Genomic DNA, 21,090 nt, shown 5'->3' on the forward strand with positions numbered 1-21,090 from the left:
AGTTTCTCCACTGCTGCTGCCCTTGCACCTAATTCTTAGCAGGACAGATGTATTTACGTTATATATTAATCTTTATTCACATTAAACTTCTTCAGAGAGAAAATAAAGATGCAACACAATACAACTGTATGCAAATTAATCCCAAACTTAAAGCAAATAAGGAATTGCACCACTATTTCACAGGAATGACCCACAACATAAGAGCAACTGGCTGCTGTGTGTAGTTGGGATAAGTGCTGAGCTGGAGATGCTCTGGGTACTGCCAGGTGTTTTGCACAGCAGGCTCCTGGTGTGTCTGACACGCTTGCAAAGCAGGGAGATCATGCCCCAGGGGGTGGAAGAAGCTATGGCTGAACTCCAAGCTGCATTTTCCAGGTGCCCAGAGATCGTAGATCAAGTTTCATACATCCAACAGCAGTTCCTTACTTTGCAGAGGAGGTAAGCTAAGCATGCAGAAGCCCAGGCAGAACCTTGTCTGAGGTAGGTCTGAGCAGGGAGCGATGCCAGGAAGCAGTTGGTGATTTGGGAAAGAGATCCAGTGCATCTTCTCCAGCTACTCTTCATCACAAGGTACAGTGCTCACTATCCCTTAGGGGCTATCATATCACTGCAGCTTCTAGAGCAGTTGGACTCTTTATGTCCAACTCAGCAGTGAGGTCTCTGGAAAACATGGCATAGTGGTGGAGACCAGTGCAGCAGGGGAAGGCATGGAGCAGCCTGGAGGCAGATCCTGGTGGAGCAGAAGAGAGACGGCAGTGTTGAAATCCCAGCTCAAAATCAAAGCTGGAAGCACTCTGTGCTCTCAGCTGGCTTTGGGGCTCGGTGTCCAAGACTGCTGCCAGAAAGCAAAGGTAGCATCAGGAGATGGGACAGGAGCCACTGCATATTCCTGTGGTGTTCCCCTCTACAGCTCCACTAACACAACCATGGGCAGTGGGCCAGGAGACCGGCATGGGTGCAGTGCCTCAGCCAACACCTGACGTCATGGGGGCCTCTTGGAAGAAGGGATGAAACCATGAGGATAAAGAAGAGGGGGAAGGAGCCTTAGTTTAAGATTTCCCTAGTTTGAGCGTCCCAGTGCTGCCAGGTATTGCTTCATTCATTGAACCTGGGGTTGACGACAGTGGTGGTGGCACTCTTGAAGAGGGGATTATCAGCCTGGAGGGAGAGAAGTGAGAGGCTTCTGTTGGGCTGTGTTGGATTTCCAGCAGAGCATTACCCATCCCACCCATCCCAATGCCAGCAGCACAGACAGCACTGGAAGAAGAGTCCATAGGATATTTAAATGGCAAAGTCCAGCTGGGCTGTAAAACGAGCAGTGGGGAGGGCTCATGGCTGCCTCTGGAAAGGATGTCCCCTCCTACTGTCCCCTCCCCAGTGTGTCTGAGCACCCCAGAACACCCCACTGGCACAGAGGGGCTCTCTTACATCATTCCACTTGGCTTTGGTCTTCTCCTTCTCGAACCGGCGATATTCCCGACGGTCCAGCAGCTCCACCAAGAGCCGCCAGATGACCAGGACCAGAACACCAATGAGGAACACACCAGCGATGGTGCCACCCACAATCAGGGGGACGTTGGGGGGCTCTGGGCACTCTGTGGGACAGACAGACAGTGTTGGGCTGCAGCTCCTGGTGAAGCAGCGAGGCTGGCAGCCTGCCTGTGGCAGGGCAGGAGCAGGGAGGGGATACCTCTGTCAGGATTAACGATGACGGTGTATATATCCTTGCCATCCTCCTGGATCATACGGAAGGACATCCAGCAATTCTGGGAATCCTTTTCCCTGCATTTCCTCTCATTTGTTCTCACCTCTGTTGAGTTTGGGGACACCTTGATGTTGGGACAGGCCTGGGAGCAGTTCTTCTCAAAGGGGCCTGTGTTGAAGAACTTGCACTCCACACAGGAACTGCAAAACAAGCAGCCTCAGCCCACATCTGCAGGGGCAGAAACCCTCTCACCTGGCCTTGGCTACAGCTGGGCTCTGCCCAAGCACAGGCAGGGCCAGATCCCAGGGATCCCCGCTGCCCCCGTGCCCTCTCCAAGCACATCACTCACATGTGTTCACCGCAGGGTGAGGGGCAGGCTGGGCACTCCTGGCAGAAGGGGGGCTGGTACTTTCCCCAGCACTGGCAGCGGTTGCAGTGGCAAGTCCCACGGAGGCTGCACACAGGTCCCTGGCTGTGCAGGCGGCAGCCCTCTGTCGATTGCTGGCACTGGCAGGCGCTGCCCTCGTATCCAGGACGGCACTTGCACATCCCGCAGTCACACTGCCCGCGCGCTGCAGAGGAAAATCCTTCAGATCCTGCAGCCAGACAGGTGACCCTCCCTCTGCCCCTGCTTGGAGAGCATCACCCACCCTGTGCCCACCACACCACCCTCCCTGGGATGCTCAAGGAGGTGCTAGGAGAGCATCATCCACTCTGCTCCCACCACACCACCCTCCGTCGGATGCTCAAGATCCTACAGGCTGGTGCAGTGGGACCCAGCAGCCCCAAACCCTCCCACGGGGTTATGGCACAAAAAGTCTGTGTCTCCCAGGGCATTTAGTTCTTCTAAGCAGAGGAGCTGTCCTGGGTGCATCACCTGGGCCGCCGCAGGGGAAGCCGTTGAAGAACTCGCAGTTCACATTGTCACACTCGCAGTAGGTGCCATAGATGTACTTGCCAGGCGTGTCACTGGCGTGGCAGGCACAGCGCCCACACACGCAGTCCCCCTGGCCCGAGCACATCATCGAGCTGTTGTCCCTCCTGCAGCTGTGCTCCAGCTCCTTGCTGCTCTTCCCTTTGGTGTCGCACTCGCAGTTCTTCCCTGTGTATCTCGAATTGCAGCTGCCGCCGGGGAGAGGAGCAGGCTCGGGTCAGTGGCCATGGGGCATGGCCAGAGCCTGGACCTCTGCAGAAGTGGAGCAAATCTGGGACAGCCCCACCAAAGCCCAGTGACAGCATGCTGGTGCTAACTCATGCTGGAGCAGGTGGCTGACTAGGAGCAAACCTCAGAAATGCTGCTTTTCCACCAGTCAGGTTCACACCACCAAATAAATACTCAGAAATTATAGTTTTATTTATAATTTCCAAGCCTTTGCCAAGGAGATATATTTCTTGAGGAAATGCAGTCTTTTCCTCTCCTTGTCACTGAGAGGCCATGAAGCAACAATTATACTTAAAGACCTGTGTGAGCTGCAGCCAAGAAATGGGATTTTTAGAGATTTCTACAGAAATCTGTGTCAGCTCAGTAGGTAGATTAGTAGATGATTTGATACTGGGATGGATGGATGGATAGTTGGATGGATAGAAAAACAGCATAACCTCCACCAACAGAAGAGCCACCTCATTGTGTCCCCTGCCTCTGTGAACACAGGGGACATTTCCAAGGGGAATGCATGAATCCACCTCTCTGAACACAAAAATCTGTGCAAAGCTACAGAGCCCAGCTCTGGCTTGGCCCAACATCCCTCTCCCAGTAATTCCCCAGCTCTGGCAGCATTTGAAATTGTGTTTTGCATGCACAGCACGTACCTGCAGATCCCACACTCAGTGAAGCCTTGCCCATTGCAAGCAGCTGGGTTGGGCTGGTCATTGCAGTGGCAGTCACAGTTGCTGGCCACATGGACAGTGAGGGTGTCTGTGAAGCCTAGTGGCCGGATGGTGAAGGAATAGTTGGAAATGCACGCCTTGGCTGTGACCTTCACTTTGAAGGTGACCTAGAAAGTGCAAAGCAGGACAGAGAAGGGCCAGATACCCAGCTGTCAGAGTGTGGTATTGGCTCTAGGCTGAGGACATGCACATCCAGCACAATGGAGGATCTCCCACATCCCACAGCACTTTGGACACTCTGGGCATTAAGTTGATATAAACAGCAGCCAGGGCTCCTGCCATTAAACAGGATGGGTAACAGAAACTGTGCAGGTGTGGGGTGTTCCTGGTACAGCAGAGCATACCTCATCGTTGATCTTCACATTGTCACACTTGCCTCTTGCTTCATCCACTGAGTCCTTGTCATTTTTGCATTTGGAGTCATATTTGACATCCAGAGTGTCCAGCAAGGTGGAATGGTCCAAGATGATCCGTGAGGAGAGGTTCTTTGGAGAAATGATGGAGAAAGTGCCATCAGTCCAAGAGGAGACCAAACCAAGAGGGTATGGGGTTGCAGGTCAGGAAAAAGAGCCAGAGAGCACCACAGTCAGGATCTCAGGTGCCTGGGGTGGCTCTGGGAATGCAGGTGATGTCATTGGAGAGGTGGGAACTCCAGTACTTACATTGTAGGCCACTTGGATGAGTTCAATGATGTTGCTGGAGTCCTCGTTCAGCTCCCCCACTGCTGACTTTGGGATCATCTCACTGAGTTTCTGCCAGTGGAGAGCAAAGAGGTGAGCACTTCCTACCACATGGCAGCAGAGCAGGAGACAGCAGCAGGAGACAGACAGAGCTGTGTCTGTCCCCCTGGAGAGGGGATGGAGGCACCTGGACCATCTGACATAGTCTCACCTTGTAAACATCCACCACCCTACTGGTGACAGCAAAAATGGGCTGAATGTTGTTTTCGGCAAGTTTCTGGACCAGCTGGCCAACAGATGGGTAGTCCTGAATGGGGAGAGGGATATCACACTCAGCACAAGCTCCCCCACCAGCATGAGAGTAGATACCTTGGGTGTGGCAGCACAATTTATGGTGATTAAGGTGATGTTTTGGACAACAGGCTATTTTACATGACATTGTCATTTCTGCTTTGGGGAGTGTTGGAAGCCTGAACCCTGGGAGTTTTGAACTTTCTGTGTTTTCTGACACTAACCCTTCAAAGAGCACTGCTTTTGACTTAAGGCCTTAGAAAAGGTTTCCAAATTTGAGTAATAGAATTAGAATCATTAGTGTTTAATTAGAAGTGTGTGTATTTTCACATGGTGAAGGGGTTTGAATTTGGGGTTTTAGAATACAGTAATAGGTATGGAAACAAAAAGGACATTCTTAAGCATTGTCTCTTTCTTCCTTCTTGTTCCTTCTTCTTCATGATTTCAGGTAGTAGCTTTTGGATTGGATATTTAGTACCATAGTTTGGGTCACAGATGTTTGGTTATTAAGTTAAAAGTATAAATAATATAGATGTTAGCTCTTAATTGAATAGTTAGCCTGTAAAAGACCTTGTAACTAGCTAAATATACCTCCATTTTCTCACTTTTGGCTTGATAGCTAAAAGTGTTGCAAAACTCTCTACACTATAGATAAAATTTACTTAATAAACAGCCAGGTCCAAATGAGAAGTCCATCTCCTTCATGTTTTAATCCTGACTCTAAATGAAGGTAAAAAACCCGCAAACAAACCACTAATTAAGTAGTGCAACTAACCCATTACAGGGGAGTGAGGTGGGGGTGTTGGAGATGCTGAACAGCCCCCAAGTACTTACAAACTCATTGCTCCTTTTGTACATGTTGTCCTCCAAGTGGCACTGGCCATCGTTGGGGGTCAGGATGCCCCCAAGCTTGCCATCCCCAGCAAAGTGGAAGCCATCATCGGTGGCAAACACCAGCAAGCGGGTCACATTGCGCCAGCCTATCAGGTCCTGCAAGTGGCACAGAGAGTGGCCCCGGTCCCTCAGCAGGGCTGGCAGGACAGGGCCACTGGGTATGGCCCTTTCCAAAGTCTTGTGTCAGCCACAGCGTGGGGCAGGGGGCACGAGGAATAAGGGAGATCAGGGTTAGGAGCTCTGGGGTAAGATGATCTCTTGTACTCTCCGGAGTGACCTGCCCTGCTGCCAGATCAGAACTTAGGCAGGACGGGCTCCCAGAGCCCACCTGGAGAGGGGCAGAGCCATCTATGTGTGTGAGCACAGCCCCTGGACTCACCCCACACACTGCTGCCTGCATCATGGCATCCAGCCCCCCCTCTGGGGCATCCAGGTTCCCAGAGATTGACTGCTTCCCCACTTCGTTCTCAAACTGCTTGGCGTTGTCAGTCAGGGACAGGATGTGCTTGAAGGCAAAGGGAGGCTGGCACTTCTTGTCCTTGTTGGGGCAGGGGTTCTGCAGCTTCTCAGGGTGTGTGTTCACGAATGGCAGCACTGTCTTGTCCACAAAGGAGCCAAACCCTAGGGTAGCCAGACTACAATTTCAGGGGCAGGGCACAGGGCACAGGGCACAAGGCAAGGACAATCTGTGTACATTTACTGTGTCCCTTGCCCTGCCACACTCTTCAGCCTGGCAGAGGACACCTGCTGTCCCCTTCCTGCATCCCCCTCCAGCCCTCCAGCTCTTCCCAGCAGCAAACAGAAGTGCCAGGCCAAAGACAGGCTCACCAATGCGCCGAGAAGGGGTGGTGCTCTCCAGCGCCCTGAGCAGCTCCCCTCCCAGCTTCTTCACATTCTCCAGGTCATCCAGCATGGAGTAGGAGAGGTCCATGAGGTAGTAGAGATCGATGGGATACCCCGTGGCACGGCGGAACTTCACCTCAAACACAGCAGGCTGGCCTGAGGGACAGGGATGGCAGGATCAGCTGCCACGTTGTGCCAGCTTGTGCCATCACCCCACCCCTCCTCTCTCTTGGAGAAAAGGGATGGAAATGCAGGCTGCAACGTCTTGCTGTGTCTCAGGTGAGTCTGGGGATGAGTGGAAGGGCATTGCTGGCAGGCCACAAGAAGAAGGGTTTTGGGAATGCCAGGCAGAGCATACCTGTCCTCAGCTTCAGGTGCACCTCTTGTGGAGTCAGTTGTATGTCTTGGTTTAAGGAGCGGTCCTGTGTTCTTTTGATCTCATTGTCTGGAAACACAATCTCACTGTCTGGGCACCCCCTCTGCTTCAGCTGCTCAATGGTGTCACAGCGGACGGTGTCTGGCTCGCCAGCTTTGGTGAAATTCTGTGTGTGACAACATCAGCAGGAAAAAAAAATCAGAGGAGCAGGAGGTAAACAGGCACCTAACAGGATGACCTGGCCCCCAAACCAGGTCTCCAGAGCACTGATGAAGATAAGAAAATCTTTGATGGGCATTGATGGAGAAAATAAAACTTTGATGGTTATTGATGGAGAAAGATCATGGGTGTTGGATCCCTCCCAGCCCCATCCTCCACTCAGGACATGAAACACTCCCACAATGAAGCCAGGCAGGCAGGGTGACTGTCTTGATGCCTGTTAGCTGTCTGCTGGGGGCTGACAGCTACATGGAACCTACCAGCTTCTTGCACCAGGCGCAGCCAGGACCAGACTGAATGCAGTCCTTGCACGTCCCCACCTTGATCTTGGGGCACTCCATGGCAAAGGCTGGAAAGGCAAAAAGACAGAGTTGGTGTGGGGGGCAGTTGGGATGTTCAGACACTCAACATCAGGCACCCCTGCTGGCCTAAGCCTGCCCTGCCTCTCAAACCAATCCTGGGGGCCCTGGAAGGGTTTTCAGCTGCCTTGCAGCCTGCAGCTGGGTTGGCTCGTGTTAACTCCAGACCCCAGGAAGTGCAAGGACATGGCCTTTGCACACCTCTCAGTGCTGTGTTCCCACTGCTGTTGGGAAGCATTTTGGATCCCCCAGTGTCACTGCCCCAGGAAGGCAGGTCAGGCTCACCTGTTGTCACCAGCAGCAGCACCAAGGTCACTGCTGGCAGCTGGAAGCAGCAGTCACGAGGCATTTTCTGCAGAACAAAAAACATTCTTGTGACCACCTAGGATGTGCCCCAGGGACGGGGCAGCCACAGGTTCTCTGGGCAGCCTGTGATGAGATCACATTTGTTAACACTGTTGTGTGTCACACCTTTCCCCAGCAAGGCCCTGGAGGAAACCCTGACAGTCTAAAGGCCTTGCAACACGGATGAACATGGGGAAGTCCAAAAAGAGGAATTTGTTAAAAGAAGAAAAAGGAATAAGAAATTACAAAGGAACAACATTTCTCTTTTAAGCAATACTAGACACAGCGTAAACCAGGGGAATCAGGTCATCCGTTTCAAAATAACTCTGATAGCTGCCTTGAGTAAGAAAAGAACCACTCCTTGGCTTCTGACATCACCCATTCCTGTGAACTTGCCAAAACAACAGCTCAGAGTGATGTGGAAATGAGAAAAAATGGAAAATCATCAAAAGACACTGAGGCGGGTTATTACGTTAGGGCTGCTCAGATCCCCTTCTGAGGAATCAGGGTGTGCTGTCTCAGCTTGTCAGCCTCTGCAAGACACCACACCAGCTGAGGGTGATACTGGGCAGCCTTGAAAGGATGTCTGGTCTCCTCCCAAGGGCGGAGAGAAGGACTAGGCAGGACAGTTTTGCACAATGAGGTTTGGTGCCCAGCTGTGGTATAGATTTTGAGATGTGGCAGGACTTTAAGGGTAGTGGCCATCACTGAGTATGGCTGGGGCAATGTGGAAGCCCACCCTGCCCGGGTTCCAGTCCCCCTGGCAGAGCTCCACAAGCCAGCAAGAGGCACTGCTGTGGTCACCCAGCCAAACCCTGGGGGTGATGGCCTGGGAGTTAACTCTGCCACATCTGCACAAGACCATCCTTCTGCACAAAGAGCTCTGCAAGTTCCTCTCCACTACTATTGTTTCCAAGCATATAGCTCCTGCTGTCATGCTAAAGTGTGCAGTGGTGATGGAATACAGCTCTGTGAGCTCCTTGCTCTTGCTGGAGGTTGGAGCTCCCTGCTTACAGGCTCATCTCGTAAAATAGAGCAAGCCTAAAACTGGATTAAAAAAAGCTCCCAAACTCCAGAAATACAAAAAACTCTCAACACACCCCCAGTTCTAGCTGCTATCAAATATTGTAAAGTAGGCTTCATGTTGTGAGCTGCATTTGGATGCCTTTTTCACCCCCAGAATGGCTTCTTGCCCTTATCACAAGCAGGAAGTTCAACACTTCTCTTCAGCCATGGAGGGAAATTACATTGCGGTGTGTGGGCGGGTGAGTACACAGCTTTCAAAGAGAACTAATGGGGCTTCTGCCTTTGTTTGCCTCCCTACAGCCTTCAGGGGAGGGAAAAGCAGGTTTTCATCCTGGCTCTGCATGAGCAGGGCACTGACATAGGCCTCAGCAGCATTCCCTCCAACCCCCTTGACCCCTTCAGCTCATCCCAGACTTGAAGTCACCACCAGTCCTGGGTCTTGTCTCCGGCTTGTGCTCTCCCTGTGAAGTTGTTTTTCCCCCTTTTTCTGATAAATTGATGCAAGCAGAGGGGTGCACACAGTCCATGCTCCCGCCCTGGTGTGAAGGAGCAGAACTGCAGAGCTTTACAACCATCTTCATCCCGTGGTGGGGAGAGGGGTGCCAAGAGGGAGCAACCCAGCTAAGGGCAGGACAATTGCCACCAGGCTCTGCTTCCAGGCCAGGGCTGCATGGTGGCATCAGGAGGAGAAAGCTGCACCTCAGGACCAGGGTCCTGCTTGGTCCTGTGCTCTGATCATCTCACCACATGCCTTGGGTGGCTCGGGATCAAGCCTCTTCTTCAGCAAGAGCCTTTTGCAGAAGCCACCAGGATATTCCACCAATGAAGCATCTGCCTAAGGGTAAGATGCCCCACAAGGGTCTGTGAGCCAGAAGATGTGAAGGTGACCTCAGGGAAGTTAAATGCTGGGTGCTGTCCTTGCTGTTCTGCCTGTGGGCAGGGTGCAGAGCTGGGGCACTCTGGCACTCAGGATGTGCTGGGGGCCGCTGCTGGGATGGAGCTGGCTGCTGTGCCACGTGGAGGAACGAGCTGGGAGTTATAAATAAGGCTGAAGGGGAAGTGTTGATGCCAACAGTGATCTTGTTGCTATAAATAAAACAAGTGTTCAACAGCAGAGATGAGTCCTGAAGTCTGTTAGCCACAAGTTCCCATCAGGGCTTTGCTAAACTTCTGTTTTCCCACAAAAATGGAAGGTACACACTCATGCCCAGTGTCCTCAGGGGGCTCAGGTGGTGTTTGCACCATCCACCTGTAGTGGTGAGGTTCCACTGGTGCCAGTGCCCACGGCTGCTTCCTCCATGCTGCCAAGCATCCCTGGTGCTGGGTCATCATCATGCTGTGACAGAGATGCCAGGCATTGCACCCAGCAGAGCTGCTCCTCCCCACCCCTGCAACCTGGGCAGCTCCAGACCTCAAGGACAGAAGGGAAATGAGCAGAGTGAGGATGGGAGAGTGGATGTCACTTGACTTGGGGCTAATTCTTTTGTCACTCAGCTGTGTGATGCAGATAGATCCCACCCAGGTGGTCATACACAGGTATTTTCCAGCTCATGCAGAATATCACTCTCAGTGTGTGTGTATATATATATTTTTGTATATACTTTGTATATATAAATCACAGGAAAAATACAAAAAAGTAAATATATAAAAATGTATTTTTAATATAAAAATAATAAATATAATTAAAAAACCAAAAAGTATATATATACGTATGTACATACACATATATATATTTTCCCATGTCATGTTATAGGAAATATTAATATATTTTATATATATTTCCCTCCAGCAGCCTCCAGTGCCTGGGGGGTGAGTTCTCTCCCATGTGCACCAAGTCCCTGCCTAGTCTGTGGCATCCCTTAACTATAAACACCAAAATCCCTAAATACCTGTGGGACCCTTGGTCTGCCCTGGGAGGTAGGGAAGGAGGGGATTTGTTCTGCTGGGTCTGTCAGGGTCCGAGTCCTGCCCTGGGTAGTCTGGGGACATCCCACCCTCCAGCCTGACTGAGATAACTCAGAGCAGTGCTAAAAAAGTGCAAAACCACTGTGAAGCAGGATGTGACAGCTTTGACAGCTAGGACAGCAAAATGCACCATGTAGAGACTGCTCAGAACACGCAGTAGCCCTGTTCCAGTGCATGTGCTGGCCACCGGACACGATGTCACCGCGTGTGCTCACATCTTTGCTTCTCACCTGCCAGGAGGCTGTGAGCTTCGCTGTGACATTGGAAGAAGCATCAAAACCTGCTGCTTTCCCTGACACCTGGGGTGTGCCCACATTTCGTCTGCATCCAAGAGCCACTGAGATGTTGGGAAGAACCTGCTGTCCCTGGGGTCACATGCCTGCAGAGTATTTGATGTGTGCAGCACACAGAGAGATGGAGGAGAAGAGCAAGGCTCACAGGGGTGCAGGGACAGCCAGGAAGGTCTGTGCACAGGCACTCCAGATGGTGACACTGCTGATCCCTCTGGGCAGCCATCCCTGCCATCCTCATGCCATGCTGCCATGCCACTTCTCTCTTCCCTGCTGCAATCTGTGGCTGGCAGTGGCAGAGATCCCCTTAGGAAGAGAGAGGGTCATGGGAGGAGAACGTGGCAGCCACAGCCCTGGTGATGCAGGTGAGCACAGCCCTGCCCAGTGCCACCCTGCCCAGTGCCAAGTGTGAGGGCGTGGGAAGAACATGCTGCACCCTCCCTGCTCTGCTTTCTGAACCCTCGAGGTGGGGAGGAAAGGGAGTTTTGGAGGTCTGGCATCCTGCCCACAAAAACCACCCGCATTTCCAGGCTCAATGCTACCTCCAAAGGCAAAACTGTTAAAGACCAGGCAAGCTGCCTTTACGAAGGCTGCACAGGCTGCCTGCCTGTAGGAGGGACACCACGCCAAGCTCTCTGAAGCTCCCTGAACTCAAGTGGCCAGAGGTTAGATCAAGAATAATAAAAATATGCCATTGAAACACCAGAGCTACAAACTCGCTTTGCTGCCCGCCTACCTGCCCCCAAGAAAGGAGGAACAGAAGCATAAATATTGAGATGCTGTACTTGCCTGGCCTCCAGCCCTCGTCTCTGTCCTGTACTTGGGCTGGGATGAGGATGGTCTCAGCTTCTCAAGTTGGCTGGGAGAAACAGCTGGGAATCAGGAGCTCCGTGATGTACCCCAATCTTTCCTTCCTATTTCTGTCTCGCAGTTGCACGGGAAGAGGAAGTCAAAAGTGGTGCCTGAGGGAGGGCGTGTTTCCCCAAAACCCCAGCCAGCCCCACTCAACCTGGCCAAACTCACAGCACCCTTTCTTGTGGGACTGTGACTGGTCTCCTTGGGACACCCAGGGACTTGGGGCCCTCCCACTGCACCTAGGAAAGGGACCCACCCAAAACCTCGTGCTTTATGAGAACTTTTCACCTTTCACATCTCTGCTGGGGATCAGCACTGAGCTCAGTGCGCTAGTTCACATTGGCAGCCCTTGGGTGTGGAGAAGACGGGGAGCTGGTTCCTCTCAGACTGTGGGTAGGGCTCTGAAATGTTTGTGTCAGGGTAGCCAGGCCTCCTCACACGACAGAGGATGCAGGCGCTGTCCTCCGGCAAAGCTCAGGGCTGCGGGGGGAATTTTTTTTAAGCAGCCTTCTAGCGTTTTTGTGCTGGTTTCAATAACTCCTCCCAGCAGAAGCATTTCCCTGAGCAGAGGGGAACCAGCTCCTGGCAATTTCCTCTTAACCTCTTCAGGGCACTACAGTAAAAAAAAACCAAGTCATTTAGAAAACATACAGGAATGTAGGGTCTTTTTTAAAACTAATTAATGTGCATATTTATTATTTGCTTTGTAGGTTCTATTTCCAAGCAAGCAAGTCACTATTTTGCATTAACATGTAATCCCAAAAGAGTTTGTGTTGGAAAGGACATTACAGACCATCTTGTTCCAATTCTCTGCCATGGTCAGGGCAGCCTGAGGTATCATAAGACCCTGATTTTGTTTACTGTCTGCTGTGTTATAGTTATGGTTTTATTTTTGCAGCAAGAAAAGAGATTGCAGTATCAGCAGAAAATTTCCAAGCCTGGATGGATGCTCTGAGGATCGGTGCTTTTATTAAAGAAGACATCACAGTCCTGGCTTGGTTCCATCCCAGCCAGGTGCAGCAGGAAAGTATCACAGTAGTCCTGGCAGTGGGACAGGAGCATTGGAGCACCTGCTGCAGGATATGGTGGGGATGGCCCCTGAGAGAGAGCCAGCTGGAGCTGGGATGCTCACCCAGCCTGGCTGCTGCAGAGCACGGCCCCTGGAGTGGGAGAGCTGTGGTACATGAAGCTGGGAAGGTTGGTGGAGCTTCCTGCCAGTGGTGGGGGCTGCGGGTCTGGGGGAAGGAAGTGTGGTTGGATGAGACGAGCCACTGTAATTTGCCTTTTGTATGCATGAGGTCCTTCATGTGCCGGTCTTTTCTCCTCACTTATTTCACTTTGCTTCAACTGACTCAAGGCTGCAGGAATGGTGGGAGAGCTGTGAGCCCCCAGAATGGGAACAGTGGGAGCAGAGAGGGTGTGTTGGAACCTGAAGCCTGGGAGTTTTGACCTTTCTGTGCTTTCTGGCACTGCTTTTTACCTGAGACCTTGGAGAAGGCTTCCAAATTTGAGTGATGGAGTTAGAATCACTGGCGTAGTTTGAATAGAATTGTGTAATATCACATGGTGAAGGGTTTGGAATTTGGTGTTTTAGAATATAGTAATAGGTATGGGGAAAGATAGATGTTCTTGGGCATTGTCTTTTTCTTCCTTTTTGTTTCCTCTTCTTCTTGGTTTTAGGCAGTAGTTTTTGGTTGGATGTAAAGTACAGCAGTGCAAGTCACAGGTTTGGTCATCGGGTCAAAAGTATAAATAACAGAGATGTTAGCTTTTAATTGGATAGTTAGGCCTTAAAAGACCTTGCAACCAGCAAGATCCACCAACATTTTTTTGCTTTTAGCTTGTTAACTACAAGTGGTGTAGCACTCACTGTACTATAGATAAGAGTTAATAAACAACTGAGTCCAAACACAAAAATCCCTCTCTCATACATTCAATCCTGACTCTGACTGAAGGCAGAGGAAAAAAATAATAGCCACTAATAAGGATGTACCATGGGTCATTGCAACCAAAGCTGAATCTTGCCAGCATATCCCAGTCCCTTCCAGCCATTCCTCAGGCTCTGCTGCAGCTTTGGCCTTCAGTGCTGCAGGTGAAGGGGGTGAGGAACCTTTGGGGTATGCTTGGTCACAGCACATATGCTCCTCAGCCTGTTTTGTAAGCATTTTAAGCTGCTAAACATTCCTGTTTTAACTGCCTTTATTTTTATTGGTTCATTTTTTTATTTTTTACTAGCGTGGATTGTATTTCCCCCCCACCACTAACTGCAGGACTGCTGTGGTTTATGCAGGATGCACTTGAGCAGCTGGGGTAGGGAGCTGGGCATCCACCTGGGCACTGTGAAGAGTGTTTTTTTTCCCCAAGTCATTGATTTTGATCATCAGAGTTGTCATTTTGGGTCTTTGCTCCGAAATGATGCTCACCCAGCCTACAGCAGGGTAAGGGAAGTTCTCCTTGTTGTTATTTTCTATTCCTGATGAACATTAAATCTTGTGGATGCCCCATTTCTGGAAGTGTTCCACGTCAGGCTGGACTAGGCTTGGAGCACCCTGATCTAGAGGCAGGAGAATGATGATCTTTAAGGTTCCTTTCAACTCAAACAATGATGTGATTCTATGTCTTCAACATCCTTTCAAGGAGAAGACTGATGTCTTCACTCTTGTGACCAGTGACTTGAAATGACAGGGACATGCATCAGAGGAGATTTAGGTTGGATCTTCCAAGGTTCCTCCCCCAGAGGATGGTTGGGCACTGCTAGGCTGCCCAGGGAATGGTCACAGTCCCAGGGCTGCAAAAGCTCCAGGAGAGTTTAGACGCCACTCTGAGTCACAGGGTGAGATTGTTGGGGTGTTCTGTGCAGGACAGGAGTTGGACTCAACGATCCACATGGGTTCCTTCCAGCTCAGCATATTCCATGATTCTGTGATCTTTCCAAGTACCTTCCCAGAGGCCTCTCCCTGAATTTCCTCAGTATCCACAAGGACTGCACTTACAGCTGTGCACTTCTATGGTCCAATAATCATACCCTGGGAAACACAGCCTGGGGGGGAAAATTAAGAGGGCAGAGGATGTGGAAAACAAAGATGCATTAACCAGGGAGCACCTGTCAGGGCTTGTTAAGATCAAACATACTGTGGCTCCAGGTTTGAAGCTTTTTATTCATCTCGAAGCGAGGAGAAGCAGCTTTGCATTTCACGCCCTCCTGTGTGCGGAAAGGTGCAGCTGAGGCTTGGGTTGCTTTGTTGTGGTGTGCACCTGGGCCCATGGCTGCAGTGTGGGCCTCCCTAGGGGCTTGCTAGGTGTTTTCTACTATTTTAACCATAGAAGTAACTCTGGCAGGAAGTTTTAGAGTTGTTTTTTGCCCTACTGTGGTAGCCTGGTCTCTGGCTGGTGTTACTGTTACCAAGAAACCTCTGAAATCTTGAGATAAATAAGACTCCCTCTAAAACTCTTTTTGGTGTTAAGTGAGTAAGGCTTTATTCCTGGCCAGGAGGGGGTGTGTGTGCGGCTAAAAATGTTCCAGCCTCCACACTGACCGCAGTACAAAACTTTTTTCAATTATTTATACATTACATACATATATATAGAGATAGAGATAATACATTCTAGGAATTGATGTAATCATCTTCATTAATTAGTATTCCATCCTGCATTGCTTATTGATTTCTTGCCCTTCATGCTAATTTGATCCACGTTCTTTAGTCCTCTTATCATCTGTTTCTGGGACAGGGAATCCCCAACTTTCCAGGCCTTAATCTCCTCTGGTGTCTTCTGGTTACTCCAATGCCCTTGAAAGGCCTTAAATTTAAGATCCTAGATGTCCAATCTTCAACTCACTTTGGCTCTGCTCGGTGAAGCTTGTCAGGGTTAACCAACTGAAGGTTTGGGTGGTTTAATGATGGGAGCAACATTGTGAGTCTGCGGAGGAACTTACAAAGTGGGCGGTGCTTACATGCAATCGATCAACTAATTAAAATGAACTCAGGAAAGCTGTATCATTTCCAACGCTGCCAAGAGCTCTCAGCTCTTACAGAGAACACTTGACTTCAAACTGTGTTGCAGCGTTTGTGTTTAACCAAAGCACGCTGAACGCCCTCAGGCCTTTCGCAGGAACCAACGTGGGCGGGCTGCGATTGACGTGAGGGCAATTACACCCAAGGCTGCCATTGCACCTACCACCAACACACTCTAGAGTGCTCGGGCGAGGAGAAGGGCAAACCTCCGTGCCGGGGCGGCGGGCGCGGTGTGGCCGCAGCCGGAAGGCCCCGCCCGGGCCGGCCCTTTCCGCCCCGCCCGGCCCTTTCCGCGCCGCTCCGCCATGGTGGGCAAGGCCCGGCGCCCGCGGCTGCACCGCGCCGCCCCCCGCGCCGCCCCGGAGCCGCCGCCTCTGCCCGGGCCCGGGCCCGGGCCCGGCCCCGCCGCCGGCGGATGGAGCGCGGCGGCCGGGAAGGTACCGGGGCGGGGACACGCGGGGCGGCGGGCGGGGGCTGCGGCGGCAGTGAGCTCTCCGCCTTCCCCTGCGCAAAGGGCCGGTCCCGCACGCCCCCAGCGCCAGCGAGGCTGCTGTGGGCCTGTGCTGCTGCAGGGCCTGTGCTGGCTGTGCTGCTGCAGGGCCTGGGGGGTGCCAGCCGGATCCCTCTTGGCTGTGAAAGCCCTGTGGAACCCCTGCTGCTCCAGTGGCAGCACTGCTAGTCCGGGGCATGGGAGCGCCGTGGTGTCCCCAGCCCACCTGTGGTGGTGGCGCAGTGGCACACGTGTCGCAGCACTGCTCCTGCGGTCATGTGGGGTTAAATCTTTCCTGCTCTGGGTGCTAGCTTCGTCGGGTTATTTTTTTAAATGAGCAAGCAGTTAATGGTTGTTATAAAGCTGTTTATTACAAAGGCACGTTAGTTTCAAAAGCAAAGTCACGTTAAAAGTCCATGCCAAGTTTTGGTATAGTCTCAAATGGAAGTGGAAGCTGCTCTTGTTAAGGTTTCGGGAAGCTGATGTTGTTGCGGCAGTTCTTATCTTTTTCTTGGATGTTGATGATGGTGGTGAGCAAAGCAAAAGTAAATGGCAAATGCACCAGCTTTCCTCAATGTATGTTCTTATACAGAATTTTTCTAGCAAGCTAAGACAAATTCGGACTACTACTTTTTAGCTTATTAGAATTCTAGTTTCTAGTTCCAAGTTATGTATAAGCTAGCATAATGGTCTATCTTGTTCTATTTGAAAAATGTAAGCAATATTCTACTGTAGTTTTATTATGTTTAAAAGTGTGTTCTTGGAGCCTCCATGGAAAACACTACTATCTGAGACTATGTTTTCCAACTTTCGCTGGAACTCGTAGTTCTACTCTGGCATTTGAGACCTTTTACTTACTAAAAACACTTAAGCTCATTCTAAAACTTACTGACTTACTTATCCTAAAAGTTAAACTTACATCTCTGTGTGTGAGTGGCTTAACATACTTCAATCCATCCAAAGGCTTTAATCAATCCCTGCACTGTGATTTCTCTCTGAAGAATTCAGAGAGACCCCCAGCTCACTAACTCCAACAGGGTCACAGTGCCTGGGCTGCGTGTCCGTGGGCTAACCTGAGTGCAGCAAGGAAGGCAGTCTTGCAGTGCCTCTCTCCAATTTTTAGGACAGGTGGAGATGAGTTGTTTATACAGAATTATTTAGGATATTCTGTTTTTCCCAGCTGTGTTTTGGGTTCGTGGTTCAGGTGTCCCCCTAACACAAGCAAGGACACAACACCAGTAAATGTTTTTTTCCTTTTGAGGAATTGCCTGTGCCAAATACAGCAGGGATTTAAAGCACTGTGAAGTTGTGTTGGTGATGGCAGATACTGCTGGCTAAAGTAATAAATTCTAATCCAGCCAGAGTAGCTACTGCAGATCATGGGGAGGCATTGCATGCTTAAAGCATGATGCTGAAGATTTGGTGAGTTGTTAGTAGTTACTGAATCTGCTTAATGTCCATTGATTTAGGCTTTAATCCCCTAATCTCCTCATTTGTTGCTTATCTGTATTGTTCTGTACCTGTAATAAATCTGTCTGTTCCTAAGGATGCTGTTCACAGCTCTCCTGGGAGTGAATGCACTTGGGTGAGGCGAGGTTGAGTTGAGGCTGGAAACTTTTAGGAGCAGAACAGTCCAAAATGAGACTTTGTGAAACTTCCTTCTATGTGGAAGAGCTGGAGGATAGGTGAGGGGAGTAGGACAGTACCTTGTTCAAGAGAGATACCTGCTCACTACCACTGTTCCTATCTGAATGGTGCTGGATTTGATTTTGTAATTTTTTTAAACAAGTGTTGCCTGGTGGTGTATGTACTGATTCCTGCTTTATGTTTCTTTTCCTTAAGGACTGGGACTTCTCATCTCCTGGTGTATTTTCTGGGCTGAAAATTGACCCTGATACCCTAGTAAAGAAGCTTGACTTAGACTCCAGAAGCATCATTTCCTCCAGAACAGGTTTGTTGTATTTTGAATGAGTGCTGTGTTAGGTTGTAAGCAAAGACTCTGGGGACTGTATTTGGAGTGGTTTTTAGTGGCTGTCCCAGGAAGTTCAGGGAGCTACAATGCAAACATTGCTTTCTGTGTTGGCTTTTAGAAGAGGTTTGTTTTTGTTTGGGCTTCTGCATGGATATGCTTAGTGATCCCTAGGTGGGGGACAGGCTTCAGGCTCTCTGTGGGATATCCTTGTGTAGCCAAAGGCTGCCAGGGCTGAGAGCACTGATCTCTGGGATTGCTTTGTGGTTGCTTTTGCCTCACCAGTAGCCACCATTGGTAAAATATTGATAACCCAATACTTTGTCAGCAGGTTCTCATTTTGTACCAACAGTGCTTCACTCATAGCAGCCTGACTGCAGCAAGTTTTCTCCTGTCCTTTGCTGTTGTGGGGTCCATGGCTTGAGGATTTCTGGGCAGGAGAATCTTAACTCATAGGGAGTATGGAAAGTGAGAGGAGGAAGAGAGAGGATGTGATGGAGCCCACAGCCAGGAAATTCTATCTTTTCCCCCTGTGAGACAGAGCTGTGTATTTGAGACCAGTTTGCCCTTCTGAATGTCTGCAAGGTCTCAAAAAATCTCTCTTAAACCTGAATCCCAACCCTCCACAAATTGTATGTAAATGTTTCAAAAATACCCAAGGGAACAAACTGCCAGACAGAGCCTGGTAGCACAGCAGGCTGTCCTGATGCAGAAGATGCATGCGAATCCCAAATATCTTCTTTGCAAACTAAATTAACTTCTTTTCTTCATGTAGATAAATACTACAGTGACTTTGTTTTCCTGTGCTGGGCTATAAACAAATCAATCACGCAAGGGCAAGTGGTTGTCTGAGCAGTGGTGAGCTGCCCATCAGTGAAATTTGGGCACGGAGTGAGGAGGTGGGGAGGTTGTGTGAGGACGCCTTTGCCTGCTCTCTGCACGGAAACCTTGGTGAAACGTTGTTTTTGAAACACTGGGATCATTGTTGGAAGCTCTGCTGGGAAAAGGACACTTATGTGTGCATGTGCACGTTGCCATCTCTTTAATTAAAGCAGACAGCATGTTGTTGGGGGCTGGCAGCCTGCAGTGCCAGCCTTTCATTGCAGGCTCCAGCTGTCCATGTCTGGGTTATAAATAGAGCCGTGCTGCTGGTCCCTGTGCAGTGCTGATGATGCAGATGTGCAGTGCCTGGCTGTTTCTCTCCAGGCTGTGTGCTGGCTTCCTGCAGACAACCACGCTGACCCCGCCACTCTGTGCGCTTTCCAGATGATCTGCTGGAAATAACTGTTCATTTGGGGGCTCAAAACTGCAATTCAACAAGGCTAAATGTGATTTGATTATTGTTTTACATCTTCCCAAGCTGTTGTGTCCTTTCTTGTTGTCGCACTCTGTAGCCAGAGAGGCTTTTTCATTATGGAAATTTGTTCATTTTTTTGTGTTAATTCAGTGAACTGTAACTAGACTGGGCTTATAATGGCAGACACTGTAGGGTTAGAAAAGAGATTCTAGGCAAACATGCTTTGTCTCCTGGCATGTCTGGTCAGCTCAGAGTGTTCCCCAGGATGTTCAACTTGACTCTAACCCTCCCTCCCACCTCTTCTTCCCTTTCCCCCTCAGCTTAGTGCACAGGGCAGGAGGGTAGGATTCTCCTACACATTGCTATTTTAAGATTTAATAACGAGACAAAAGCATGCTTCCCTCCCACTTGCTTTTCAAGCTCTGAGAAGGTCAAATTGGCAGACTGTAGGTGGGCTCAGTATCTCCTGTGCTTTTCACAGCTAGAGAAGACTTTTTTTTTTCCTGCTAAGGCTGCTGTGTGGCAGTTGGGAAAACAGGTATTTGTCCTGTGTCTGTGTGTGTATCTCACATGATCCAAGATTTATTCACATTTTCAAGATTGCTGGTATCTGTGTTTTGTGTTTAGATCTGGCCTTATGCTGTGACTCTCTTCCAAATAAAAACTAGCCTGAGGAAGATCTTGGAATTGGGTTGGATTTTAGAAGATGTCAGCTTGGAGCTCAATAGTAGTCAAAATGCCAGTTGGATATTGGGAAGTGGAAGGAAAAGAGAACGTGGAGAGCATTGTTATGCTCTGTAAATAAACTCATTTTATAGGCAGCTTTTTGATGCTGTGTGTACCATCACAGGGGCTAACTAACCAACAGCAGAGCATGGTTACTTCCATGGGATAAAAGGCATTACCTGGAAGAGCTGTTTTGATGTATTAGAGCCAAAGGGCTGCAGTCCTGTAGGAAACCAATCTACCACTGTGCTGGGGCTTGAGAGCTGTTGCCTGTGGTTACCAAAAAGAGAGGACATCTCCTGCACAGTTTTTTCCTCATAGTTTTCCTCAATTTGTAAGTGACCAGCTTTTGCTGCTCTTTTGGCTGTGATGGTTTTGAGGGAACAGGGTGTGTAATGTTTACATGATGCGTAAATGGCAAAGTCCAGAGTATCTAGTGGAGTTATTCCACTTAACTGGAGTGCTTGTGAGGAGTGAGGCCCCTTTCTGTGGGAGGATAAACTGATGGTGTTGGTTCTTGTTAGCTGAAGGTCTGGTTTTTCTGTGAATTTCTGAGGATTGTTGGTGCATCTGGCTGAGGCAGGGTGCCCTGTGGAAGTATCTGCTGCTTGTGGTGGTGGTCTGTTGCTTCCTTTAGATACGAGGCTGATTCAGTGCGCTTGTGATTAGTGTGAGGTACCAGCACAGGCTGTTCTGGCATCAGTAATCCTTGTGGCATGAGAAGGAGAGGGTGGAACTGCAATGAAAAGTGTCACCAAAATGGAATTCATTGTAGGTGAGTCTTGCGTTGTGTGATATAAAAAGCCAGTGGTCTAAAAAGGAAAGTATTTTAATATGGTAGCTCTAAGCTGTGTCGTGCT

General features: G+C 49.9%; 2 protein-coding genes across 2 annotated transcripts in view; one reads left to right on the plus strand and one right to left on the minus strand.

The window, feature by feature from the left end:
- Nucleotides 1-80: 80 nt before the first annotated feature.
- On the minus strand, nucleotides 81-11,808 carry ITGB2 (integrin subunit beta 2). Its single transcript, XM_033065414.1, has 16 exons — nucleotides 11,670-11,808; nucleotides 7,540-7,606; nucleotides 7,156-7,244; nucleotides 6,659-6,842; nucleotides 6,286-6,456; nucleotides 5,837-6,078; nucleotides 5,398-5,553; nucleotides 4,484-4,579; nucleotides 4,255-4,344; nucleotides 3,937-4,077; nucleotides 3,515-3,699; nucleotides 2,583-2,827; nucleotides 2,055-2,277; nucleotides 1,691-1,905; nucleotides 1,429-1,595; nucleotides 81-1,158 (listed from the first exon to the last, which is right to left on the minus strand). The coding sequence occupies exons 2-16, from the start codon at nucleotides 7,601-7,603 to the stop codon at nucleotides 1,096-1,098; spliced, it is 2,331 nt and encodes a 776-aa protein (XP_032921305.1). The 5' UTR covers nucleotides 7,604-7,606; nucleotides 11,670-11,808; the 3' UTR covers nucleotides 81-1,095.
- A 4,245-nt stretch (nucleotides 11,809-16,053) lies between these two features.
- SLX9 (SLX9 ribosome biogenesis factor) overlaps nucleotides 16,054-21,090 on the plus strand; it is a 39,036-nt gene continuing 33,999 nt past the window's right edge. Inside the window, exons 1-2 of the mRNA XM_033065330.1 lie at nucleotides 16,054-16,185; nucleotides 18,081-18,189. Coding sequence (XP_032921221.1) covers nucleotides 16,054-16,185; nucleotides 18,081-18,189 — 241 coding nt within the window. The remainder of the gene's footprint in view (nucleotides 16,186-18,080; nucleotides 18,190-21,090) is intronic.

The sequence above is a fragment of the Catharus ustulatus genome, chromosome 7, assembly GCF_009819885.2.
Source record: "Catharus ustulatus isolate bCatUst1 chromosome 7, bCatUst1.pri.v2, whole genome shotgun sequence".
NCBI classification, from domain to species: Eukaryota; Metazoa; Chordata; class Aves; order Passeriformes; family Turdidae; genus Catharus; species Catharus ustulatus.

Bases quoted from the DNA above. Each gene is read 5' to 3' on its own strand.
- ITGB2 (XM_033065414.1), bottom strand. From the start codon at position 7,603: ATGCCTCGTGACTGCTGCTTCCAGCTGCCAGCAGTGACCTTGGTGCTG. The intron at 2,278-2,582 runs GTGATGCACCCA...TTTCCTCTGCAG, and splicing joins CTTCCCCTGCGGCGGCCCAG to CGCGCGGGCAGTGTGACTGC. The intron at 1,906-2,054 runs GTGAGTGATGTG...CTTGTTTTGCAG, and splicing joins TCACCCTGCGGTGAACACAT to TTCCTGTGTGGAGTGCAAGT.